At 41.3% G+C, this 26,845-nt stretch overlaps 1 protein-coding gene across 6 annotated transcripts in view; it reads right to left on the reverse strand.

The window, feature by feature from the left end:
* Positions 1-26,845, reverse strand: part of MYO1B (myosin IB) — a 195,121-nt gene that overhangs the window by 116,469 nt on the left and 51,807 nt on the right. For all 6 annotated transcript variants that reach the window (XM_040228906.1, XM_040228904.1, XM_040228902.1 and 3 more), the window contains exon 3: positions 23,938-24,053. In XM_040228906.1, the coding sequence (XP_040084840.1) occupies positions 23,938-24,053 (116 nt within the window). The remainder of the gene's footprint in view (positions 1-23,937; positions 24,054-26,845) is intronic.

Below are 26,845 nucleotides of genomic sequence, written 5' to 3' on the forward strand. Positions count from 1 at the left end.
TATCTATTGTATGTGGTTTAAATTTCTGGAGGACTTTGCTTTTTTCCCTTGACAGCAGAAATTATGACTCATCATCTCAGTGGATGATACACGGTGTATGGTCAGAATACATTTGTGAAATGAATCCTAACATAGTCTTCTCTCCTAGTCATGTAAGAAACTGACAGAATCACTGTATGGCATTTACAAACTTCAAGTTTACCAACTATTTGTAACTAAGTTAGGGAGAAATTAAAACAAATGTTACTCAAGTATGTATATGTGAGTGCACATTCACATCTTTACAAAGAAAGAGACTTACGGATTTAAAATACTTAGAGAAGAAAGTTGAAGAGAACTGGGACTCTATGTTATATTTTCTAGTTGAAATTTTTCATTTAGGTTTCTTACTATCTAGCACTTCTCCCTAATGTTAATCCATATAGATTCTGTTTAAAGACACAGGCAAATGGTCATCTAAAATCCTCTGCTTTAGAAAGACAAAGCATGATTATATTTGCCCTGGTAACACTCTAAGACCTTGCTATTACAGTTCTTGAACTAAGAGGCAAAAGCAACCAGTGATTTCCAGAACTGCCTGATGAAGAGATCCTGCTCCTGCTGCTTCTCAGAGCCCTCAACTGATAGTCTTGCTCCTCTCCAAAATATGTACAGTCCCTCTGCAAGGACCCCCTTGAGCAAATCATGTTTGTCCTAATGTGCTTCTCAGATTCTGCAGCCAATATCTATCAAGAGGGTACAACCCACCAGGAACCATGCACCCAGCATCAGAGGACACGTAGATGAAAATGAGCTTATCCTTACCATCCAGACCATCAAGTTCAAGGCTCTCCCTCCACAGCCCTGACTCTGTTCAGTCACCCAGCACAGTTCCCTTCAGCTCCCCCAGCAAAAGACTCCACGGGAAGAAGGAATGGAGTTTCACTGTTCTGGAAGTTACATTCTTCAGAGCAGAGTTTCTACACCAAGAAAAGCACTGGGACAGGCAGAGGTGTGGCACTCAAAATTTTTGGTCAGATGAATAAACCAATAAATCTTCAGACTCCATATATCAAATCTTTGAAACTAAACTGGTTACAAGACTACTTAGAAAAGCTATAGTCATAACCCTCTGTCCCTTTTTCATGTGTCTTTTTTGCCATTGAGACCTATGGTCCCTAAACTTACTGTTTAAGGTTAAACATACACACATACACACACACAAGACTGCTCTCTCCAGGTACGTGTACTTCAAATACCTACTAACTGAGGAAATATCAATCTCTGTAGTAACCCCCAGACCCAAAGACTGGGACCATCCCTATACCCCTCATGGTTGCCTAAGCGTAAGTATAAACTAGTTCCTGTCTAGAGAATCTTCTATTTGTCATGTCTGTAGCCCACAACTCTACAGAGAGGAAGCAGCCAGCCATTTAAATGAGTCTTGGTTTGCTTCCTCAATTTTCATAAAATAATGACAACCTTATTTCCAAATTAAAGCTCTATCTTTTCCTGACAACAGAGTACATATATTCTGGGCTCTTTCCAAAGAACATCATCTCTGTCAGCAGACCACCATTAATTCAAAGCCCAGTTCTGAAAAAACTGAAAATAAATAAAGGAACATACAAAACTGTCACAGATTATCACCTGAGGGAGAAACGGCAATCTATCTGTTCCTGGTATTTCTGAATCAAGCCAAACCATCAATAACCTAGGTACCTGTACTGGTGGTTCTCAACCTTGGACACACATTATAATCACCTGAGGAGCTGATGCCTCGCTACCCGTTCCCCACCTTCCACAGATGTGATGGAATTCTGTGGGGGTCCTGTGGAGCAGCCAAGGATAACCAACGCTGACTTCAGTGTCTTATAGACTTGCTTCTGCAAAACTGTGCTTTGGTGTTATGTCCTCTGCTTCTACTTAATGAAGTGACATAAAAAGCAGCCATATAAAATGCACTACTTTATTTTCTGCAGAGAAAGTTTGGGAGGTGTTGCTCAAGATGCTATCCTTCACTTCATAAGTCCCGTTAAGACTTCAAAATCTCTTTTAAAACTAACTGGTAAAGAAAACTTTTCTCTTGAGCAACTCAAGTACTTTGATCTTGTGTGCAAGAAGAATTTTGTAACTGATCACATTCCCCTTTTTGTTTTGACCACCAGGAAATGAAAAATCCAAGTTCAATAACCATAGAGGACAGCATGGTATTAACTTTTGCTTTGGTCTCATTATTTCTGTTTCCTTTGCCTTTTTTCTATTTTTTTAAAGCAAAGGAAAGGTTTATTACAGAGCCAAGCAAGGAGAACAGGTGGCTCATGCTCCAAAAGTTAAAAAAAAAAAAAATCCAACCAGCTCTGGCTTTTTGAAAGCTAGCATTTAAAAATATTGACTGTAAAACAGTAAGCTGCTTTCAATCAACTGCAACATGAGGAGATAAAACAATTAGTTCCCATCCATACTTTTCACTTTCATGCATTGGAGAAGGAAATGGCAACCCACTCCAGTGTTCTTGCCTGGAGAATCCCAGGGATGGGGGAGCCTGGTGGGCTGCCGTCTATGGGGTCGCACAGAGTTGGACACGACTGAAGCGACTTAGCAGCATACTCTTCACATATCTTTAAATGTATATATAAAGCTGATTCACTTCATTGTACAGTGGCACTAAAAACTATAAAGCAACCATATTCCAATAAAAACATTAGATAAAAGACCAAATACTGGCACTGCTGTGACTAAAATCCATGGATACCTGTAAAGTTCTTCTTCTTTTTTTTGGAGTCGGGAGGATAGACAAGTAGGTTAGCAGACAGACCTCCCTCAAAATATATGAGCTCACTTAAAGTATAGCTAAGAATGGCAATTTCCCAGAAATTTTTCATTTATTCACTTAAAACTGTAACATTCTAAATTCACAAATCTAGAAAAACCTTCAGTGTGCAAGCAGGTTTATCAGAAGTAAAAGACTACAGTTTAAAAATCATAGCAACACTGAGTTAAGAGAAACCTCAAGACTATTGCCCCACCTCATGTTACGTAAAGAGAAACTCTGAATGGGTGACTGTTGGCATGGATTCTATATCTGTTCATTCCTAATTCTAAGCATTCCTCTAACCCACCACCGAAACACTTCAAAACTGCCCATCTCTTCTGAAAAACTCCAATATTCTCCTTTCTTGCCAATTCCAAGAGGACTCTTTCCTTACATGCTTTTATGGAGATGCTGGGAAATGAGGTGTGTGCTTGTGAAAATGTACTATTCCATTCACTAAGATTTCCAGAGTATAATAAACAAATTCTGGTCACCAGTAACTCAAAGAGAGTTAAAAGACTTACTTCTTGAAAGTTATCTCTATAAAGAGAATTGGAGAAGATCTGCCTTCTTTTCCACGTAAATAAGACCTTGCAGGTACATCTCCACCCCGATACAGAAAAGTTTGTCACAAGTGCCCAACTGACAATGAAGCTGGAAAAGGGCAAAGCTAGACTTTAAATCTAGATATGGTAACTAATCTTCAACTTCCCTAATTTAGACTGTAACCTCGGAAACTGAAGAATCAAATGGTCCCATATACACCCTGTGCTGTGGTTAGTTGCTCAGCTGTGTCGGACTCTTTGCGACCCCATGGACTCTAGCCCACCAGGCTCCTCTGTCCATGGGGATTCTCCAAGCAAGAAAAATGAAGTGGGTTGCCACGCCCTCCTCCAGGGGATTTTTCCTAGTCCAGGGATCGAACCCAGGTCTCCCACATTGCAGGCGGATTCTTTACCATCTGAGCTACCAGGGAAGCCCAAGAATACTGCAGGGGGTAGCCTATCCCTTGTCAAGAGGATCTTCCCAACCCGGGAATCGAACCAGGGTCTCCTGCTTTGCAGGCAGATTCTTTACCAGCTAAGCTACCAAGGATGCACATATACAACCTTTTACCTAGTTATTCTAAACAACTGAACCAACTAACATTTTAAAAAATCAGTAACATTAAAAAATATTTTTTTCTAATGAAAGTTTTCCTAAAATGCACTCCACATTTCTTAAATAGGAAGATCATATACTCATAGGATTTCAGAGTTGAAAGGAACCTTAGAATTAAATTATTTCCCATTCACAAATTCTTTGTTAGCATTCACAACTCAAAACCACCAACAATAAGTCTGACAGCACAAGTTCATCTGTGAACATTTAAATATAATATTATCATTATTACATTCATATCTCGTACTTGAATAATTTTACTGTTTTCTCTTCTCTGGTGTGAATCCTAAAGAAGGTGGCTCCTAAATTTTAAAACTATACCATTTGAAAATTTTCCCTCTTTTTTCTTTTTTCAGAAGTTACTAAATAGCAAGCTGAGATATCCAAGCAGAGTCCTTACAGTCTAGCTTCATCTTTTGATATGAATTCCTAGAACATCAGAAATTTCTGAACATGTGATTAAAGGTTTATTTAACCTAATTAACTGATATTACAGACTGTTTAATATGTGCCAGCCACTGAGGATGTAGCAATGAACATGGACCCAAGCTTCTGTGGGTGATGTGAAGGGGAAGGCAGGCAATAATGAAACTAAGTACAGTATAATGTACCCAAAGTTGGTAAAAGAGAGAACGCAAGCAAGAAAGATGGCGGATGCTGGGGCAGAACAGGAAAGGAGACCAGGATGAAACTGTTAGAAAGGATAACAATGGAAGGACCCATTAACAAGGTAGCATGTGAGCAAAGACTCAAGGAAGGTGAGGGAGGAGGACTTGTGGAGAGAGACAGACAGAGACACACACACGCTGCAGGGGCTGCGGCATGCCAAGCAGAGAGAAGAGTGAGTACAAAACCCTCAATATGCAAGTGTGCATCTAGGTTAACAGTTAAACAGAATCCTATTTTAACTAAATTATAATGTTTTAACGTTCTATTTGATGTCTGCAAAGAGTTGATTGACAATGATTTTTAATCATATCTATGGGTACAGTAGGACACTGAAGAGATCAAGAAGAGACTGAAAGAATACATGGAAAAACTGTACAAAAAAGATCCAAATGAACGGGATTACTTTGATGGTGTGCTCAGCCACCCAGAGCCAGATACTCTGCACAGCGAAGTCAAGTGGGACTTAGGAAGCACTGCTGTTAATAAAGTTAGTGGATGCGATGGAATTCCAGTAGAGCGATTCAAAACCTTAATGAATGGTGCCATCAAGGAGCTGCATTCAATATGTCAGCAAATCTGCAGACTCAGCAGTGACCACAGGACTGGAAAAGGTCAATCTTTATATCCCAGTTCCCAGGAAAGGTAGTACTAAAGAACGTGCTAACCATCGAACAACTGCACTCATCTCCCATGCTAGTACAGGCCATGCTTAAGATCTTTATATCGAATAAAACTGTTTACCAAAAACAAGTGTATTTTTCCAGATCAAGAAGACCCAAGAAAAGTATGTAAAGGATATACCATAAGCATTTTTGCAAAGTACTTAATCATGACCAAAGTTAACAAGAGAATGACTGTTATAAATTAGAAGTAAAATTTTAAAAGTAATATATCTATATTGTATAAGATGAAACTACAGAGTGACATTATTTATTGGGAGTGACATTATTTATCTATGGTTTTTGGTTTTCCCACCATGAAAATTAATATGATTGCTTTAAAATTAAAATTTATTAGTCAGAAGTAATATTAAAATTCTTCTGCATCCATCTTTAAAATTTTAATATTTCTTCACCTTCCACCTTTGACTACACTCATATTTGGAAAAAGAATTTCACTAAAGTTGTCCTTAAACACAACTTAAATTCCACAATGTAAAGGAAACTGATTTTTATTCATTCATTCTCAGAAGAGTTGAATCCAAAAAAATTAACACTACACTGGCTTAAGGTTCAAAGCTGGTCAGACCATTTTGCCACAATTCTCAATAAGGGAATATGTGAATTAACACAGCTGAGATCAGCATTTAATTATCTAAAATTCTCAGTAAACATACTTGTTCTAAGAAAATCGATAATATGGGAATTATACCAAAGACAGATCTACTGGCATAAATGATCAAAGCATTTACACACATCTTCAAATATTCATATATGAACTACTTCTGTAAACAACCGCAATGAAATTGGACACTACTATAAACTCTGTTCATAGTAAACGAATAAACCACTAGTCTCTGCAGAGTGGGGAAAAGGAAAAACAACAGAAACATGAAAACTGAGTGAACAGTTTACTTTTGTAGTTTAAAATGCACTCAAATAAGATTCAAATGGAAATGTGAAAATCCACAGTGATTACAATCATAACAAGGGAACTATTTGACAGTACTTTATGAGGACTTATTTTCTTTCTAAATTATACTACTGAATTCATGTTTAAATTCATGCAGAAGCTTGCTTTACTTGGTAAACCTAGAGTTGAATTATTAAACAGCAACAACCCTAGTGAAATGAACAGATCATCCTAGCAAACAGGAGGCCATGACACGTACTGACTAAATCCCATTCTATCTTCTACTTCCTGGGTGCATTTCCCAGCTTCCTTTGCAGGAGGCTGGGCCCATGTGACCACACATCAACCAATGAGGAAAGGGTAGACCATGCTCTCTCTCTACCTCCCACAGCAAACTTAAATGCCACGTGTTCCAGTTGCTACAACTACAGCCTGAATATGAGTCACCACTCAGAGGATAGCCTCTGAGGAGAGCCATCTAACCCCCATCAGACTGTGCTATCAGTGACAAGCAAACTTGCACTCTGTTATGTCTTAAGGTGTGAAGGCTTGTTGTTCAAGCATAACCTATCTTATTCTAATACATCCTTGATATTCCCTAACTAGATATAAAATATACACTATTGCCTTAGGGCTTCCCTGGTGGTTCAGACGGTAAAGCATCTGCCCGCAATGCGGGAGACCTGGGTTCGATCCCTGGGTCGGGAAGATGCCCTGGAGAAGGAAATGGCAAGCCACTCCAGTACTCTTGCCTGGAAAATTCCATGGACAGAGGAGCCTTGTAAGCTACAGTCCACGGGGTCGCAAAGAGTCGGGCACGACTGAGCAACGTCACGTCACTTTATTTTGGACAGGTAGAAAATTTGTTAACAACCAGCAGGAAATAGCTGAAGGCTAAAAATAAATACTTCCTGTGTCCTTAATGTGTCCCTAACTCTAGGTCTCCAAAGTGAGATGTGGGCATCCCAGGGCATGCCTAAGATAAGCCACTTGAATATGGATAGAGAATATTAGAATTTCTATTTATAGGTCTTTATCATATTTTTAAAGTTCTTGTTCTTGTGGATGTTTCATAATGTACTCCATACAATAGATAAACACACATATTGGACGGATTTTAAGATCCATAATCTTGAGACAAGAAAATAATTATAACTGTTTAGTCCCTGCTCAAGAGATGCTCCCTCTTGTCCAACACTTAAATCAGAAACAATTAATGAAATATATAAGACAGTATACAATAAAGTTCATACAACTCTGACATAATACATGCTATGGAAAATACATGTTAGAACCACCAAGTGGCCTTTTGGGAAACAGCTTCAAAATGCAGGTGTACTCTGGATGCGTCCTGAAAGATGAGTAGGATTTGAACACATGGTGAAGAATGAAGCGAGTGAAACAATACACGACCAGGGTGCCTAAAAAGAAGGAAAAATGCACGCAACAGCAAGACAGGCGAGGAGAGGCCAAGAGAAGGAAAGCTTACAACTAACAGATCCCCAGTCAAATTTATTCAAACTGAACCTCTCTATTTTCAGCCAAAATTTTCTGTTCAAGATCAATGCCAGATACATGCAAACAGCAAGGAAAAATCTTTAAAATGACAAATTTTCAAATCTGAAGATTCATTTATGCTACCTGATCTATGCCTGTGAGATACAATCACAGATAGGATACTATTATAGTGACAATCATATTACACTCTGAAAAGGAAGAAAATGTTCAAAGCATTATACACCATTTTCTATTTGTTTTAGGAGAGATGCCCAAGAAACACCCAGAGACATTTCCACACTTCCTCCTTCCTTATATCCATGTTTCAGGTAATGAGTAACCAGCAAGGACTCACTCATATTGAGTAATCTTAACCAGCTAAGTGGGTTCATTTTATGATTTATGTCCTAACAACTTTATACTTCAGTAACATTTTCTTTAATACGTTTCTCTGACCATGGGTGGGATTCTGCCATTTTTAATATCCTTGTTCTTATTCATAATGCTATTCACACATATAAATTACGTTTAAGCCTCTGCTATTAACAATGGTCAAGGCAACTCTAAACAAGAGAGAAGCAGCAGCAACACTGAAGCAGAGCACGTGAGGTAGAGTGTACGAGACTAGAATCTGTCCTCTGAAAGCAATCAAAGCAACAGCTTAAAAATTAGCAAGTCCTAAGCAAATACTCAGAAGCCCTTAGTAACCCACGCTTCACGAAAACATACAAGACAGAAGTGGAAACGGACTCATGCAGTGGCCATCTAGGTCTCAAGCAGGCAACCTAGGAGGATGCCTGTCTGTGTTCCCCAAAAGTAAAAGTCCGTGGTACAAACTGGCTTCTCTAGTGGCTCAGATGGTAAAGAATTCGTCTACAACTCAGGAGATCGGGGTTCGCCATCTGGGTCAGGAAGATCTCATGGAGAAGGGAATGGCAACCCACTGCAGTATTCTTGCCTGGAGAATCCCATGGACAGAGGAGCTTGGTGGGCTACAGTCCACGCGGCTGCAAAGAGTCGGACACGACTGAGCGACCAACACACACACACCTGGTACAAACCAGCCAAACCTTCCCTCCCTCCAGGTACTTTCTAATGTTTTGCTGTTGAGGTGGACTGAAGGGAAAAGATTAGTAGAAAATGTATACATTCTAACTTATGCCTCTCCTGCTTTTTGTAAAATTAAGTCAAACCATCAATAGGGCTTACAATGTTCTCAATGTAATTGAGTATATTCTTTTCAGATCTCCAGCTGACCGCCCAGGCATTTGGACATTGAACACCAATCTCCCAAGAGAAGGATTCCATATTCAAAGGAGAGTACATTCTTTGCAGAAGTCAATAATGATTGAAAATCAGGATTACTGTGCATAAAATGCTCTTCCTCCTGAATAACATTATGATTCATCATCCATAGCAACTAGAGGTTTTGTCATAAAACATAATGAATTAACATCTGTTTACACTTATAAAATTCATGTCAACATTCAGTCATTTACCACTCATTCATTAAAACACTGCATTTACACACATACATATTTAGGCACATTTGACAAGCCTGACATTTTTTTCCAGTTGGTGACTGAAAATGCAAGATGGCAATTTTTTCAGACACATAAGCTTGTAATTTTAAGTAATGCCCTCATCCCAAACCCTCCTCCTGTTACTTTAGTTTAAACATAATCCTTCAGTCCTCCCAATGATTCAAGTAGACTGGTATTTGAATGTTTTATTTTTGTAAAAAAAAAAAAAGTTCTACATATGGCTATCATCTCAACTCAAACACCTTTTCAATTCCTCTCATGCCTTCCTATCATCCTGGAGTACTGTGCCTTAGCCAAAACTAGTCCTTTGCTTTTTCTTCTATATAGATCGTTATTATACTTCACAGTGGCCATTGATTTCTATAATTCCTTCTTGAAGACTCAACACAGGTGGCATCTTCAGAATCTTTGAACCCACCAATCTTTTGTGCTTCCACCTTACTCCCTGTCATTCCAGGTATGCTATTATATTAAAAGGACCTGTTTATGGAGCCATTCCTTTCTCCTCCCAACTAGCCTGAGATTCTTGGAAACAAAGAACATCTGTATCTTCTATACACAGTTTCTAACTAAAGAGCAGGCTCCCCATAGTCATTAAATCAGTCACTCACTCAACAAACACTTAACGCAACGGCTGCTATGGGACAGGCATTATTCTAATTGCTATGGATACATGGATATGTAAAATAAACACAGCCCCTGCTCTCCTAGAGATGACATTCAAATATAGGAGACAAATAATAGAGACGCAACAGACACCTAGTGAAATGTCAGATGATAAATGAAAGTAAAACAGTCTCAAGGGACAGCGAGTGGCTGCAGCACAGATTGCTATTTTAAGTATTTTAGGTAATCGTGGACGGTTAAGGAGTTTCCTAACTGAAGTGAGAGAACTTCTCTGGTGGCTCAGATGGTAAAGAATTCACCTGCAATGCAAGAGACCAGGGTTCGATCCCTGGGTCAGGAAGATCCCCTGGAGAAGGAAATGGCAACCACTTCAGTATTGTTGCCTGAAAAATCCCATGAACAAAGGAGTCTGGAGGGCTACAGTCCATGAGGTCGCAAAAAGTTGGACACGACTGAGCAACTAAGCACACGCACATACAACTGAAGTGAGATAACATGTTGGTCCCTTTATGGGGAGAAAGTGATACAGAGTGTGTAACACATGAGAGGAGCAGAGAGGAGGCCAATCTGGCTAGAGCACAGGGATGAGAAGTCAGGAGACTGGTGCCCACAGCAGGTGGAGCCCTGCAGACCACATGCAAGGCACTGCAGGTTTCTGAGCAGCCGAGAAAAGCAAGCTAACGGGCATCTTCAAGAAAAGATCACTTCAGCCAGCAGCCATCACATTTTTGGGCAAAAGATGGTTGAGGTATTGAGGTGCGGGTAGAGACACTGGGAGAGCTGAGACAGGAAGCCCCACTACGAGGCTCCCACAGTAATCTAAGTGGGAAAGGCTGGTGGCCTGGACAAGCACGGTGGCAGCGGTGGTGAGACGGGGATCTATACAGGCAGTGCCAACAAGCGAACTGAATGAGGGGTGGGAGAGAAAAGGAAGAAAAGGTTTGTGGCATAAGTAGCCAAAGGATGGTGCTGCCACTGCCAGAGACGAGAAAGAGGAGGTGGAGGGGGCAACCCACCCTCTAGTCTAAAGCAGCTGAAGTTCATTTATATACTGAAGGGTTGAATATAGTTGAGTCACCAGGAGCTAGGGGCTGAGGTCCAGCTGGAGACCTAAATCTGGGGGCATCAGCGCATCTTTGAAGCCCATGTGGGTTCCTCTAAGTATCTACAGAGGAGAAGGAAAAGGCCCTAAGCCAAGCCCTCAGAGGTGCCAACCTTCAGAGGTACAGGCACATCCAGCCTTCCACCGAGCAAATGGAACAGCCAGCTTGCTGGGGGTAAAACAGAAAGTATGGAGGCCAGAAAGCCAAATTCAAACAGGGTTTCAGAAGGAACTGGTCATATTGTCCAATATGATTGATAATTAAAGGGAGGAGAGAATTCAAAATTGACTACTGGAGTTGATGACATGGAGGTCACAGATGACCTTGATAAAGAACAGTTTTCATGGAGAAGAGAAATAAACGCCTGACTAAAGAAAACAAAGAAAAGGAGATAAACTGGAGACAACACACATGTGCAACTTCTTCAGAAAGTTTTGTAATAAAGGGGAACAAACAGCGTGATAGCTCGGAGACACAGATTCAAGAGAAACATTACAGCGTGTTTGTTGGTGGGAATGGAAGGAGGAGAAGAAAAGGTTGATAACAGAGCGCAGTGGGGAGATACTTACAGAGCGAAGTCCTGAGGGCATGAGAGGGGCTGCATGCCCATCTCCTCCAGACCTGAGAGTGGACTGAACAGCCCAGTCTTTATAATTCTCAAGTGTTTACAGAACTGAACTCCCCTTACTTAAGATATTTCTTATAAAAAGGAGTCCACACTAATTCAGCTTTCTAGAACACTTTACAGAAACTGTTACATTAACCTGGCTTCAGGACGCTAACACTGGAGTATTTCAGGGCAAACTTCCTATGCTTCTCAAGAAGGGCGTATCCACACGTACCAACCTGTGGCATGTGCGTGCTAAGTCGCTTCAAGTCATGTCCGACTCTGTGCGACCCTATGGACTGTAGCCCACCAGGCTCCCCTGTCCATGTGATTCTCCAGGCAAGACTAGAGTGGGTTGCTGTGCCCTCCTCCCGGGGATCTTCCTGACCCAGGGATCGAACCTGTGTCTCTTACGTCTCCTGCATTGACAGGCAGGTTCTTTACCACTAGTGCCACCTGGGAAGCCCATCTCTAGTATAGTAAGAAATATGTTTGGTCTTTGACTCTGGTTCCTGGCACAGAGCTCCTAAAACCCTTGGAATTTCCTGAGTAACAGGAAAGTCTTCTGTTATTCATAACAAGCCCCTTTTGCCCACACCTGAGTTTACACTAATGAGGTGACTCACGGCGGGATCCCCAAGTAGCTTCAGCTTGGGGACTGGTCACCAGAAAGACCAAATGTATGATTAGAGGAGGGGGTCTTTCAGCCCCCACTCCCCACTTCCAGGAAGTGGGTGGGGGTGGCTGCAGATTAGGTTATAAAACTCTTCAACAAGGAGATTCAGAAGCTTCTGGGTTGAAGGCACTAATGTGCTGGGGAGCTGACCCACCCAAAGAGGGCATGGAAACTCTGCACTTCTCTTCCCCTATACTTGTGCTATGCATTTCTTCCACTTGGTTGTTTCTGAGTTGAATCCTTCATAATGCTGAGTCACTTCATTCATGTCCAACTCGTAGAAACCAAATAGACCTCATGGTGGGCTACAGTCTATGGGGTTACAAAGAGTCGGATATGACTAAGCGACTCACACTATGAGACCCCATGGACTGTAGGGTCCTCTGTCCGTAGGATTCTCCAGGCAAGAATACTGGAGTGGGTTGCCAGGTCCTTCTCCAGGAGATCTTCCCAACCCAGGGATCGAACCTATGTCTCTTAGGTCTCCCACATTGGCAGGTGGGTTCTTTATCACTAGCACCACCTGGGAAGCCCATCCTTTATAATAAATCAATAAATGTGTTTTCCTGAGTTCTATGAGTCATTCTAGCAAAGTATTGAACTTGAAGGGGGATGCAGAAGCCCCCAAATTTGCAGTCAGCTCTAGAAGTGTTGGGGGGCCTGGGCACTTCATTTTCTGCTGGCATCAGAAGCAGGGGCCGACTTGTGGGGCAGAGCCTCTGACCTGTGGAATATGCAATAACTCTGGTAGTTAGTGCCAGAATTGAATTGCCAGCTGGTGTCAGAGAACTGGTTGGTGTTGGAAATAACCATACCTTTGGTATCAGAAAACACACAACACCTGCTCTTAGGCCATGAGGGAATAAAGCAAACAAGTGATAAGGGACCATGAGAATTGATGACAGCAGTGAATGTCTCCATGCTGAAATTTCAAAGCTACCAGGTTTAAGGAATAAGGAAACAAGACTACAGAACCACACTCTTAAAAATATACACAGGTAACTCTGGATCTTAAATGTAGAAAACATGAGGGTGGCGAGTTCACACACAGCAAAGGCTGGTCTATTTGCTTTCCAAACCTTAATCACCCGAGGAGAAAGGTCAGACCAAAGCACTGCAGAGCCAAGCAATTAAGAAAGATAAACAACTGGACTTGGAACAAATAATTACCTTAAAAATAAAACAGCTACGTGGTAATTTCATACACTAATGAGGAATTCAAATTTTACATAAAACCTTTCAGAAGCACATTTATAAACAAGTAAGGCTCTGTGATTGAGCATGAATGGCAAGGATTCAATATTGGAAATGTAGGTCTACACACATATTCTCTTCCAGAAGTTCAGACAAGCCACTCTGTCCACATGCTTGGATCAGGGAATATGAAGATGCCAGGGAAGAAGTGCCCCATTTCATATCCATGCCAACTCCCAGTACCCACAAGTGCTTTACAAGGCTGTCTCCAGACTAGCTTAGCTTTGGGGGAACTGCTTGGCATCCACATGCCCAGCTCAGCCAGGAGTCAAGACTGGCCACTGAGCTTCCTCCCACCCCTCCAAGTCACTCCCACTGGATTCTATGGGTTTGCCTCTGAAATGTTCCATTTCCAGATGAGACTCTGCCCTCGTCCCTTCCAGCCTGGATTATTGCCAAAGCCGACCAGACCCCTGAACTTCACTGTCCTTGAGTTCCCTTCCCCTGGGGTACCAGGACAGTTCAAATCTCAGTTCAGTTCAGTCATTCAGTTGTGTCCAACTGTTTGCGACCCCATGAATCGCAGCACGCCAGGCCTCCCTGTCCATCACCAACTCCCGGAGTTCATTCAGACTCACGTCCATCGAGTCAGTGATGCCATCCAGCCATCTCATCCTCTGTCATCCCCTTCTCCTCCTGCCCTCAATCTTTCCCAGCATCATGGTCTTTTCAAATGAGTCAGCTCTTCGCATCAGATGGCCAAAGTATTGGAGTTTCAAATCTCAAGGCTGCCCTTATCTCTCCTGCCTGCTTAAAACTGCAAATCCTTAGCACACAAGCCCTCTGTGACCCAGATCAGCTCTTCCTCTTCCACATATATCACCCTTCCTAGCATGCATCCTGCATTCCAGCCTCTGCAGACCACAGGAATTGAGATCAAGGACGTGTCGTGTCTTTGTACCTTTGTCTCTCTCCTTCAGTCCTTGGCACCTGTTGTTCCCTCTGCCAGAACACTCTTCCCTCCAAAGGGCTCATCCCCTTATCTCCAGGGCCCACTGGAGTATCACAATCTCAGGAAGTAAGGCATCCCTGGCTGCCCTATTTAAAATGGTACACCATGGTACTCCCACCCCCACACAGGCCTCCTGTGTTCTTGTCACCATCTCCAACACCATTTATTTCCTTCTCTGGTTTATTGTCTCTCCCCCTGCTAGGATGTAAGCTCAAAAAAGCTGAGATTTTTGCCTGGTACCTGCACTCATGCCTGGCACATGACAGGCACTCAGATAACATCTGCTGAATCACTGGATCAACACTGTTCCCTCTGCTGGGAAATTTATATCCTGGCCCTAAATCCTATTCCTTATCTATGCATCTAACTCATTCTTCAAAAGTCCTATTGTCCCATCCCCCCACCCTCAGGCAGGGCCTAACACCTTCTCCCTGGCATGTCCACAGCACTTTATCCATGGGGGACCACACTCAGGACACCTGCAGACAGGGGGCACTATTGATAATTATGCTGGAATGACAGGCTGTCGAGGGCAGGCCAGAACACAAGGTCACTCTGATCTCCCACCTTTTTCACGGCGATTCTATCTCTTGCGTCTTCATTTACCTCCTGGTATGTCTCCCCCACTAGGCTATAAATTCTTCAGGGACAAATCATGTCTGTACCCCCAACACCTCACACATACTGTGGATGCTTAGTAATGCTAAGTGAATGAATGAACCATCGCTTCCGCTTGGGGATTTGGAACCCTGAGACAGGCTAGAGCACAGCACACCTAGACAGTGGGCACAGCAGCAAGCACCACCCCACCCTGGGGTGGGGCGGGGGATGGTCCTCCAGGACCCACTCCCCTTGCAAGTATTTCTGTCCCATGACAGCCCTGGGGCCCTGTCTCCTAAGAGTAGTTCTCCTAAGTGCCTTACTGAACTCTGTTTCTATTACCCTTGATTTTGTTGATCTCCCCCAGAACGGACCAGTATTTGCTGGGCCCTGTTTAGACAAACTCCCATACAGTTCCCTTTGCCCCACCCATCCAGTCCAATGGTCACACAAGTCCCAACAACAGGCCACAGCAGTGAGTATTATTTCAACAACAAAGGGGGCACCCCTGCCCACCTTCTGAACACAAGCTCTCTAGACAGCACTCGTCGTGTGGGTTCTAACAGTAGATGAAGTGTTATATTAACTCCTTTCAGGGCTGAGGCCTAAGGTGAAATGGATCTCTTCCAGAATGTTGTAGAATTTCTCAGGGCCTGTCAAAGTCCTGTAACATTCTGGCGGGAAGCAGCCTATTTTGCTAAGAATCAAATTTTTCCCTTTAATATTATATACCATTGAAATAAATCATGTTTGCTGGTATGAATATGTGCTTAGCTAGCTCAAAGAATCACCTTTTCAAAATAAACTTTCTTTCAGGTCTGAGATATGCATTTTCTAAGGAGTGATAAAAATTTTAATTAGGGATCTAGAAATTAGAATTCAGAGACTTCGCAGACATACAAAAACATTTTTCATTAATAAATGTACCCTTCTATCACAATTCTCATGGTAAAAACATCACAGTTGTATAGAACCTAAGCCTTCTGACTTTAATTTTCAAAGGTTCATAAACTATAAGAGAAATTAGCTGAGGTCAATTTCTGCTAATAACACATGTTCTAAAAGACTGTTTTGAAAATAACTCCCATAAAGCTATAGACAGAGAATAAAAGTTTGAGTTAAAAGCAGGAAGTTCAGATCACAGAGATTCGTAAAAGCTGATTCAGTGAGAGGCCCAGGAAGCTTCCATTTAACATCTATCCTTCACCACCACAGGGCATCACACTGCTTATATAAACCAGTCTTTCTACATCAAGAAATTTTTTCATCCACCATTGTCCAGAATCCAACAAGTGTATGCCAAGACAAACATGGTGACTGCCTTCTGCTTATTTTGACCCAAGACAGTCCTACAGCAAGGGAAAAGGGGCAATTTTAATGATTTTTAAGGTATGGTATTCCATACGAGTTGTTAACTTAAGGTATTCAAACTAAAGAGTAAGATGGAGCTCAGGTGCTCCTGAGCACAAGTTACTCATGTGGATTAGAGACCTAAGCAGATACAAACCCTACCAGATCAGAACCAATGGCCTGCTGACTTAAACTACCTGAGAGAACATGGCTTAGAGGTGCTTTACAAGAATACTATTTAAATTCATTTTGTTTTTCGTAAGAGTTTCCCTTCCCTTCCTCTTCCCTTTTCCCCTTGAACGGCTGGTTTGAACAACATTGGCTTCTGTACACTTAAGTTTGAGGATTGTCTCCTTCATGATGACATAAATTTTATCGGCTTTGTTCACAGCTATATCCCAGTGCCTAAAAGAGAGCCTGGTATATGGTAAGTTCTCGATAAACATTTGCTCAGTAAATGAGTAACTTTCCTAAAGCAATAACCAGAAAGAATGCTAGATGGGAAAGCACAAAACCCGTTTCTGAAAGTGGTTTTCCGGAAGGGACTGACTCAATGAGAGGCTCACCTATTTCAAAAGGAAAATTAGGGAAATAATACAAAAGCCTCAGTGACAGGACATCACATCAACGTTTTCTCTTGTTCTCTATCTTTCTCCCTCTTCCTCTCCTTCCCTTATCCTTCTCTCCATCTCTCTCCTCGAGAAAGTACCTTAAACCCAGTTGTAAAAGCAACCTCTGTGAGAATTCAGGCTCTAGTTACCATAAGACTTCTCAAAACAAATAAATTTTTACTCACAATATTTTAACTCTGCTAAGGAAAATACTGGTAACAGAACAGGGACAATGCCTGGGGCTTCTGCCCTAAACCCTATCCTAAGTCCTGGACATGCAACCACAGCACCAGCACATTGTGAGATACAGTCAGAAATGTTCTTTCTAATATGAATCTGCTTCACCCTGAAAGGAGTACAACGACAGGATTAACAAGGACTCAAAAGCCACAATAACATCTTTCTAGCAACACCTTTTTCCAGGCACTAATATCTGGCCCTACAAATTCAATCACCATAAAATTAGGGATCAGAGGTTCCCTAGAGAAAACTGACAGAAAACTGACAGGAACACAGTCTACATCCTCCCATTAATCACTTGTCCCTTTTTAAGCGAGAGTAGCCAGAAATTTTTCAAGGCCTTAAGATATTTTTCTCAGTTTTTAAAATGTGTTGCAAGCTGTTCCATTTACCAGAATGTAAAGACTGCTTCCTTCAAATAGTGCTTGTAATGCCTACGTAATACGACCACCATATTATACCTGAGTCTGAGAAGGACACCTTTCAGCTTGCTCCTGGGTTGTAACCACTGAGAGGGGTAGGTGGTGGGGTACTTTTCCTTCTAGAGGCAAGTTCCCTTCCCTAGACATTGCATATAATTAGATGGTAAGTGCTCTACATCAGGAATAAACTGAATCTGAACACAGTGTTGAATGGCACTATAAAAATACTTTAGTCTACTTTTTTATAAAAATGAAAAAAAATTCTCATTATACCACATGAAGTTTTGAATAAACTCTGCAAATAGCCTTCCAAGAATAGTTTGATTTCCTTGAATTGTCAGAGATAATACAAGCAAAATGTAATGAAACATTATTTAAAACCTCTTTTCTACTCAAGTTATGGAGCTCTTAAGAGAAAAGCACTGAGAAAGCCATAGAGATGGACAGAATGAAGTTCCTGATCTATAGAAGCTTCTGTCTCATTAAGGAGGATGGTGCTGAAACACAATTAGCCACAGTAAGGAAGGTGGTGTGTAAGATCACATGAAGAGTTCCAAGAATTCAGAGGCAGGAAAAATCACCAGTGGATCAGTCTAGAGCTGATCAAGCCTTTAAGACAGAGCCTAGGAGATAGGCAGGATGTTAACAGTAGAGTTGGGGTATGAGGTGGGAGAGGTAGAAAGGAGAAGACATGGAAACCTGGGACTCCAGAAGGCATGTGGTGGTGGTTAGGCTGGAGAGGAGGACTGAGGCTGGACTGGCTGGAGCCTGAACAGTAAGCCAAGGAACCTGGAGTTCACACAGATAGTAACAGGGAGCCCAGGGAGTTTCTGATTTTACAAAGATCCATCTGAGGGTGATAAACTCTACCTAGTGCTGCAAGGTAAAAAAAAAAAAAGCAATAACCCAAGAACAGGCCAATTGATTTAGTTAACTAACGTATCAGAAAGTGTATGTCGCCACGGTAGTATGAGTGGAGGGAGAGTGACCAGTTCAGTCATCCCCCTTATCTCTCCCCTATCATTCTTCCCCGTCTCTGAGGTTTGGCCTTTGAGGCAGTTCTCCATGAACAGAGTTACTAAGTGGTCTGAAATGTAGTTAAGTCCTCCCTAGGATATTTAAGAAAAATGCCTTATATGCAAAAACTGTAAAAACCACACTGGAAAGACACGGCTTACACAATTAGAAAGGTAAACAGTAACATCTATGCAGAGCCAGCCACCCAATGTTATCAGGCTTGAGGTGTAGCTCCAAACATACAGGGGACAGGAATTCAAAGAAGGAGGGGAAAGAAGAGATTATGACACTAGAAAACCATTTTTGGCTTTTTTTTTCCCCCCAATTACTTGTATTATTTATTTTTCTTATTAGAAAAGCAATGCATGGCTCTTACATAAAAGAATAGCAAACAAGACGAACAACATTAAAAAATGTCCATAATACCACTCAATAGAGACAACAATTAGCCTCTTCATACAAATTCTTCAAAATCCTGTCTTATGTATATTTATTGTATATATGTACATGTGGTGTGTTAGTCTTGTCGTTCAGTTGTGTTTGACCCTGCAATCCCATGGACTATAGACCTCCAGGCTCCTCTGTCCATGGGAATTTCCAGGCAAGAATAATGGAATGGGTTGCCATTTCCTTCTACAGGAGATTTTCCGATCCAGGGATCAAATCCAGGTAACCCACATTTCAGGCAGATTTTTCACTGTGTGAACCATCAGGAAAGTGCTATATATGTACATATGATTCCATAAATTAGGTAACACTGCTTGTAATTTGTCTATGTTGTTGTTCAGTCACTAAGTCGTGTCTGACTCTTTACAACTCCGTGGACTACAGCACACCAGGCTTCCCTGTCCTTCGCTATCTCCCAGAGTTTGCTCAAACTCATGTTCATTGAGTCAGTGATGTCATCCAACCATCTCATCCTCTGTCACCCCTTTCTCCTTCTGCCCTCAATCTTTCCCAGCATCAAGGTCTTTTCTAATGATTTGTCTGTAGCTAATTATAATTTATAAAAGTGATTGATGGTCATTTATAACTAACAATTAATTTACTCCATTTAACCCCTCATTCAGCTCAGAGGTAAAAGCGTCTCCTGCAATGTGGGAGACCTGGGTTCGATCCCTGGGTCGGGAAGATCCCCTGGAGAAGGAAATGGCAACCCACTCCAGTACTCTTGCCTGGAGAATCCCATGGAGGAAGGAGCCTGGTAGGCTACAGTCCATGGGGTCGCAAAGAGTCAGACACGACTGAGCGACAAACTACTATGAAACTACTAACCCCTCATTCATGAGTTAAGAAAACATTTTTTAGAAGGAATATAGATAAGAAGCCACTGTTTATCTTCATTTTATTCATTTATACATTTCCGCTCTCTGAAAGTCACATAACTTATGTAGAATGTAAATATTTTTCAGTCGTCTGACACTTAAGAAAGACCATTTCTGGACATCTTCAAAAACACATTGAGTTATGAGGGAAATATCTGGACAGATTTGCAGACTAACAGTGAACAACAGATCAAGAGAAACTTCAAATAAAATATGAGGCAAGTTAATCAGCAATTTTCAAGGGACATGGTTTGAGCAGCTGCTTAAGTTATTTTTTATTCAAACTAGAACCAAATTCCTGAAGTAGTTATGATTAGAATGCATCAAAAGCTTAAAGTCATCTTATCTTCTTATACCACAAAGATCCTCTCTTTGTGGAGCCTATCTCTGAAAAGGTCAGGTTGGGTTTTAGTAGGGAAAAACTAGAAACCTGTTTCAAATGCTGTCAAAGATGGACATTCGCAAAGAACAATGAAGGAAAATGCATTAAAGTAAGTGAAAATGTCCCACCATGGAGGAGAAAATGGTAAGGAAGAGCTTGTCAAAATGTTGGAAATGTGTCCCACTTATTATAATAATTATTATACTTATCACTGTTAACAGCAGCAGATGTCCATAACAATGGATTCCCTGCTAAGCACTGTATTTATATCAGATAATTGTATTTTCTAAATATCTTCTAGATAGTTATCCCTCACAAAAATCCTATGAGTTATTTTCCCATTGTATGCAGCAAATTACTTAATTTCTGAGTTAAAGTTTTTGTTTTTCAAGTAATTTGCTCAAGGTTACAGAGTTTATAACGGGAAAACTGGGACTCAAACCAAGTCTTGATCAATGTATTTTGAACACTTATTTTCAGGTGCTAAGAAAATTATGGTGAGCAAAAGCTGGCAAGGCAGGTAAAGCTGACAAGAATCAAATAACGTCCGAAAGAAATGTTTAACTGTAACTGTGACAAGAGCAATAGATCTGACTTTGGCAAGGAAAGGGTCTAACACAATCTAAGATCTAAAGAACAAGAGTTGCCTTGAGGGAAAGGGAGGGGAAAAGCATTCCCCCAAGAAGGCACAGAATGTGCAAAGATGACCTGCTGGAAGGAAGGAATGTGCTGAGGAATGAAAAGGGAGGTGGGGAGGGAGCTGGGATATGAACCTAGTGATTTCAGATTTAATAGGTGAGACTGTACCTTTCACCCCACATACAATGTTTTATGTTCCTGTTTAGTTGTTAAGCTGTGTCCAGCTCTTTTGTGACCCCATGGACTGCAGCCCGCTAGGCTCCTCTGTCCATGAAATTTCCCAGGCAAGGATCCTACAGCAGATTGCCATTTCCTTCCCCAAGGGATTTTCTTGACCCAAGGATCAAACCTGCATCTCCGGCACTGCAGGCGGATTCTTTACCACTGAGCCACTATTTTACAGAGCATGGTAAAAATATCTTGTCTTTATCATAGGCACTCTGGGAATTTATTGCTGGTGTGGTATTTTTCCCTTGGGGATAAAAGGTGAATTCAGGTAAGCAGTGCTCTTATAAGAATCTTTAGGAGCAGGGATAAAAATGGATATTCCAGAGCATGAATTTCTGTGTTCTAGAGTATACATCTAGCATACAACTAAACAACCCCAAAGTGGAGATTTCAGCTGCAAATGGAAGAATGGCATGCAGTCTCTGGAGGCAAACTGAGGCACAGCGAAGTTATTCTGGAGAGCTCAGAATGTAGAACATAGGCCCAGGGATAGCAGAATAAAACTGCACAGTAACAGGCCTAATGTGAAAATGACAGAATGTATTTCCAGCTGAGAGGAACGGCAGGTAACTATTCTCACATCCCTGCTCCCCAACCCAGAGCTGGGTGGCTTTGTAAATGGCTGATTATTCTGAGACAATTTCCCCTCTCAGATGGCGCCAGAGGTAAAGAACCCATCTGCCAATGCGGGAGATGTAAGATACACAGGTTCAATCCTTGATTTAGGAAGATCCCCTGGTGAAGGAAATGGAAAGCCACTCCAGTATTCTTGCCTGGAAAATCCCATGAAGAGAGAAGCCTGGTGAGCTACGGCCCATAGAGTCACAAAGAGTTGGACACGGCTGAAGCAACCTGGCACACACATATGCACACACAATAGTACCTACCTCACAGAATTATTTTGAGAATGGCATGAGTTACAATACACGTCAAGTATTTAGAGAAGTACTTGCACACAGTAAGTATTCAATAAATACAAGCTATTACTGCTACTATTATTATTAGTGCTATTACTGTAAAAGGCAGTAAGCAGTTAAGGAAAGGAAAACATCTGCAAATATATACCTAAGACAATGGCTTCCTAGCTGGTTCAGTGGTAAAAGACTCCACCTGCCAATGAAGGAGATGTTGGGAACATCCCCTGGAGGAGGAAACGGCAACCCACTCCAGTATTCTTGCCTGGAGAATCCCATGGACAGAGGAGCCTGGCGGGTTACAGTCCATAGGGTCATAAAGAGTCAGGCACAACTGAGTGACTGAATGCGTGGGCGTGCACACACGCACGACACAACAGGTCCTCAAACTTGCAAATACCTCTGAATCACCTGGAAAGCTTGTGTAAAATGTAGATTCCTGGCCTACCAGAGGTAAGGCTTAGAAAACTAAATTTCTCCTAAGCTCCTGGCACAATATTGATATAGCTGATCTAAGCACTTAAAAGGTATGACTTGAAGGCTGAGAACTTAAATCTTAAGGCCTCAAATAAGGTATTTCATTGTAGGGACTCATAAAGAGAACTTTATCAAACAAATTTCAGATTTCATTTTTGCTAAGGCAAAATGAAACAAATTCACTTATAAAATATACTCCTAGGAGAAAACTGAATAATCAGAATCTACTTGATTGGTAAAATACAGTGTTTAGTTTTAATAACCACTCCCACAAATTATTTAAATCTTTAGTTTCAAACAGTTCAAAAATATTACTGTATGCTCCACTATCAAAAAAAAAAAACAAAAAAACTAAAATAAGTATCTGGACAGTGGTATGCATGTTCTTTAAACTATCAGATTTATTTTCTAGTAAAAATAATAGAGCCCATCTTCAATCATACACAGAAAATGCTTTTCTGCTAGGACACAACTAAAACTCTGCAGATTCTCTGACTTCAGCTCAGGGTTTCTCACTAGGTAACTAGTGTAGATTACTGGTTGGCTGGTTTTAGTCACTAAGTCATGTCCAACTCTTGTGGTTGGTTTCAGTCGCTAGGTCATGTCCAACTCTTGTGACCCCATGGGCTGCAGCCTACCAGGTTCCCCTGTCTGTGGGATTTCCCAGGCAAGAATACTGGAGTGGGTTGCCATTTCCTTCTCCAATTATAGATTATTACTTATGGGAATTATTTACAATGACAAGCGACCTTCTCAGAAAAATCAAACAAGTGACTAACTTCAAGGAAGGTGAAATCATAGCCCTAAACACACATCTGGTGAACAATGTCCATGAAGATTATAAACTGAAGGTATTATTTATTTCTTTTTCTCAAAACCCATTACACAATCCAACACTTGGAATCTTTCTTGACCCAACAAAGGCATGGAAACACTGCTTGGGCTCTTTATAATAACAAACAATGCACATTCCTGTTTTATTTGCAAAAATAATTAGCAGCAGCTGCTACTTACACGGAATTTTTAACAGAAAATACTTTACATACTGAAACCAAATACTTCAGGACTTAAAGAGCCTGAGGACAAATGAAGTCTTCTTCTTCTTTTTTTTTAAATTTAAAATAAGCTGTAACAATTAGCTTCTATGTTCCTTCATCTGGTTTTTAAAAATGACTAATAACATTTTCCTGAGACTCAAAGGAAACAGCTGGACACATCTGTCAACTCAACATCTCTGGAGTGAAAGAGAAACTTGATATTTTAATACCATACTTACATATGAGGGCTCAGTTCATAGAAATTTCTGTTCCTGTAATCTTCCACTTTCTCTGGTGAATAAATAGGCAATGACCGGTATGGGTTAACGGATATAACCACACTTCCAATGTATGTCTGTAAAAGAAAGAATAAAATACAACCATTTTACCATCTTACGCCTTAGTGTCGCATGGCTTTATCCTTTTAAAAACACTGGTTCTACTATATTCCAGTATAATATAAAAAGTTTTAACAGTGGTACATCCTAAAAATAATTTCAAAATTTAAAAAATAAAAACACTAGTTCTACTGCCTGATCATTTTATACTTTTCAAGAACACTTTACATCTCTGAAGATAGATGGCCGATAATGTTTATTTTGCTGATACATGGAAAGCACAGATTTATACATTGAAAAAAGCTTTCAAAATAAATCTCTAGATTAACTCATGATCCTGGATAAGAGTCCTCCACAACCCTGTCATACTTGCCAAAAATTTCATCACCAACCACAGCTAATTGTCAGCAAGACTATGCTTTCCCGTATTCCAGCTACAACTGGTGCTTCCTTCTCTCATCTTTATCCTCCAATTTCAGTCTATAGTGACTCAGGCTTCCCCTCCTCCCTGCCCACACCCATACCTATCCAATGGGACCTTGACTTTGGCACTGCCCTTACATAGTCTGTCCATCTCTACACTGGGCTCAGACCACATATAACTCAATATCAGAGTTACAGCTTTCTCTTGGGCATCTTGCTTGGAGAATCCCACTGACAGAGGAGCCTAGCGGGCTACAGTCCATGGGGTCACACGAGTCTGACACAACTTAGTGACTAAACCACCACCACTCAAACAAAATAATTTCATATTACATCTAATGGACTTCAATATCAGAATTGAAAAGTACTTGCTGAAACAGTACATTTCATGTTGAATTTAAATTTAATGTAGAATTTAAATGTACTTTCAGAAGGATCCATGCTGTTATCTTAGCAGACAGTAACCCTCTCACACTGCAAACCATAACATTATTTATGTTTTTTTCCATTTCTATCTTAAATTCTCAGCAGCAAGAACAGTGTTGGGTTAGGTCACTTTATACAAAGACTACCACAATGCTGCAAGCGAAAGTTACTTAACTGTAACTCATCTTAGCAGTTTCATTTTTCCTTTCAGTTTCAACATTATAAAGATGGCAGGAAGGGAGATGCTAACAAAAAGATGTCAGTTATGAAAAGGCTTTTTAAGAAAAAGGTAAAAAAAGAAAGGAAAGAAGAAAAAGCTCACTTCCAACTTCCCCACCTTTCTAGGGTCAAGCAGCAAAAGGTGACATTTTTAAGCAACAAGTTTTTCCAGTACTGTCACCACTGGATTCAAGGAGACTGTTAGATCTTTCTAGAAAATTAAACAGAATAGAAAACAGAACAGTAAAAATGTTCTGGTCTTTTTTTCAAAACGTGGGTCACAATTATTTTAATTATAAAAGCCTTTTCCTCCAACCTGGAAAACGGAACAGGTCACTTTTATATCTATTTTCATCCTATAAGGTCGGAGAAGGCAATGACACCCCACTCCAGTATTCTTGTCTGCAAAATCCCATGGACGGAGGAGCCTAGTGGGCTGCAGTCCATGGGGTCGCTAAGAGTTGGACACGACTGAGCAACTTCACTTTCACTTTTCACTTTCATGCATAGGAGAAGGAAATGGCAACCCACTCCAGTATTCTTGCCTGGAGAATCCCAGGGACGGGAGAGCTGGGTGGGCTGCCGTCTATGGGGTCACACAGAGTCGGACATCACTGAAGCGACTTAGCAGCAGTAGCAGCAGCATCCTATAAGAATACAATCTGAGCAAGAGCAGACAAGACCGCTGTTGTAAAGAAAGACTCTCAGCTCCCATGCAATTAGGGTATAGGGTGTCTATTTCCCAATAGAATGGGAAAGAATAGAGATCTCTTCCAATGAATATTCAGGACTAATCTGCTTTAGGATGGACTGGTTGGATCTCCCTGCAGTCCAAGGGACTCTCAAGAGTCTTCTCCAACACCACAGTTCAAAAGCATCAATTCTTCGGCGCTCAGCCTTCTTCACAGTCCGACTCTCACATCCATACATGTGCTCATTCCTATCAGACTTCTGTGCTGCATTCACACTTCACCTGGTCCCTCTGTCCCCAAAGGGCTCACAGATCAACACCTACTGGAATCCAGAGCCTGTTCCTCTATTCAGCTGATCACACCAAAAAGGACTCCTTCACATAATGGCAAAGACTACTTCCCAATTAGGTTCTATCTACCTTCTCCACCAGGGGCAAGTCTGGCTCTCATTACCCTCGGTGGGTGGATGGATGGATGTGATCAATCCATGTCCTGTTTCACTCAGTGTAACCAACCTCCCAGCAATCCTAGCTTACCACCTCCATACTCCCAGCCCTCAGCACCCTGAGTCCTGAAGCGTGCATATCACCAGACACAGAAGGCCCCCTCCATTCTCACCACCCTGTAGACCCAGCCTCTGACATCTAAGAGGGAAGAGAGAAGGGAAGGGAAAGGGGTGGGGAGAAAAGGCAAAGGGAAGAGGGAGAAGAAAGGCGCTACCTTTAGCAAGTTTATCTCTCACTTCTCAAGGGCAGACATTAAACCAAGAATGTACAAACATTCCTAAGTCAAAACAATCTCATACTTCAGCTATCTCTAGAATTCCAGAACAGGCGCCTTGTAAATATCCAAATAATACTCAAAAGAGGGCTCCTCCTGTGATGACAGGGAAAACCGAAATCTTTACTGGAGACCAGGCACCCCACAGGCTCCGCTCTCCAGATCACAATCCGGAATCCAGAGGAAAGGGCCCAGACAGACAAACAGTGCAAGGACCAAGCATTTCATTCTATAGGAAAGTTCTTCCAGAACCTCATCCTCAGAGATTC

The sequence above is a fragment of the Oryx dammah genome, unplaced genomic scaffold (assembly GCF_014754425.2).
Source record: "Oryx dammah isolate SB20612 unplaced genomic scaffold, SCBI_Odam_1.1 HiC_scaffold_27, whole genome shotgun sequence".
Lineage (NCBI taxonomy): Eukaryota > Metazoa > Chordata > Mammalia > Artiodactyla > Bovidae > Oryx > Oryx dammah.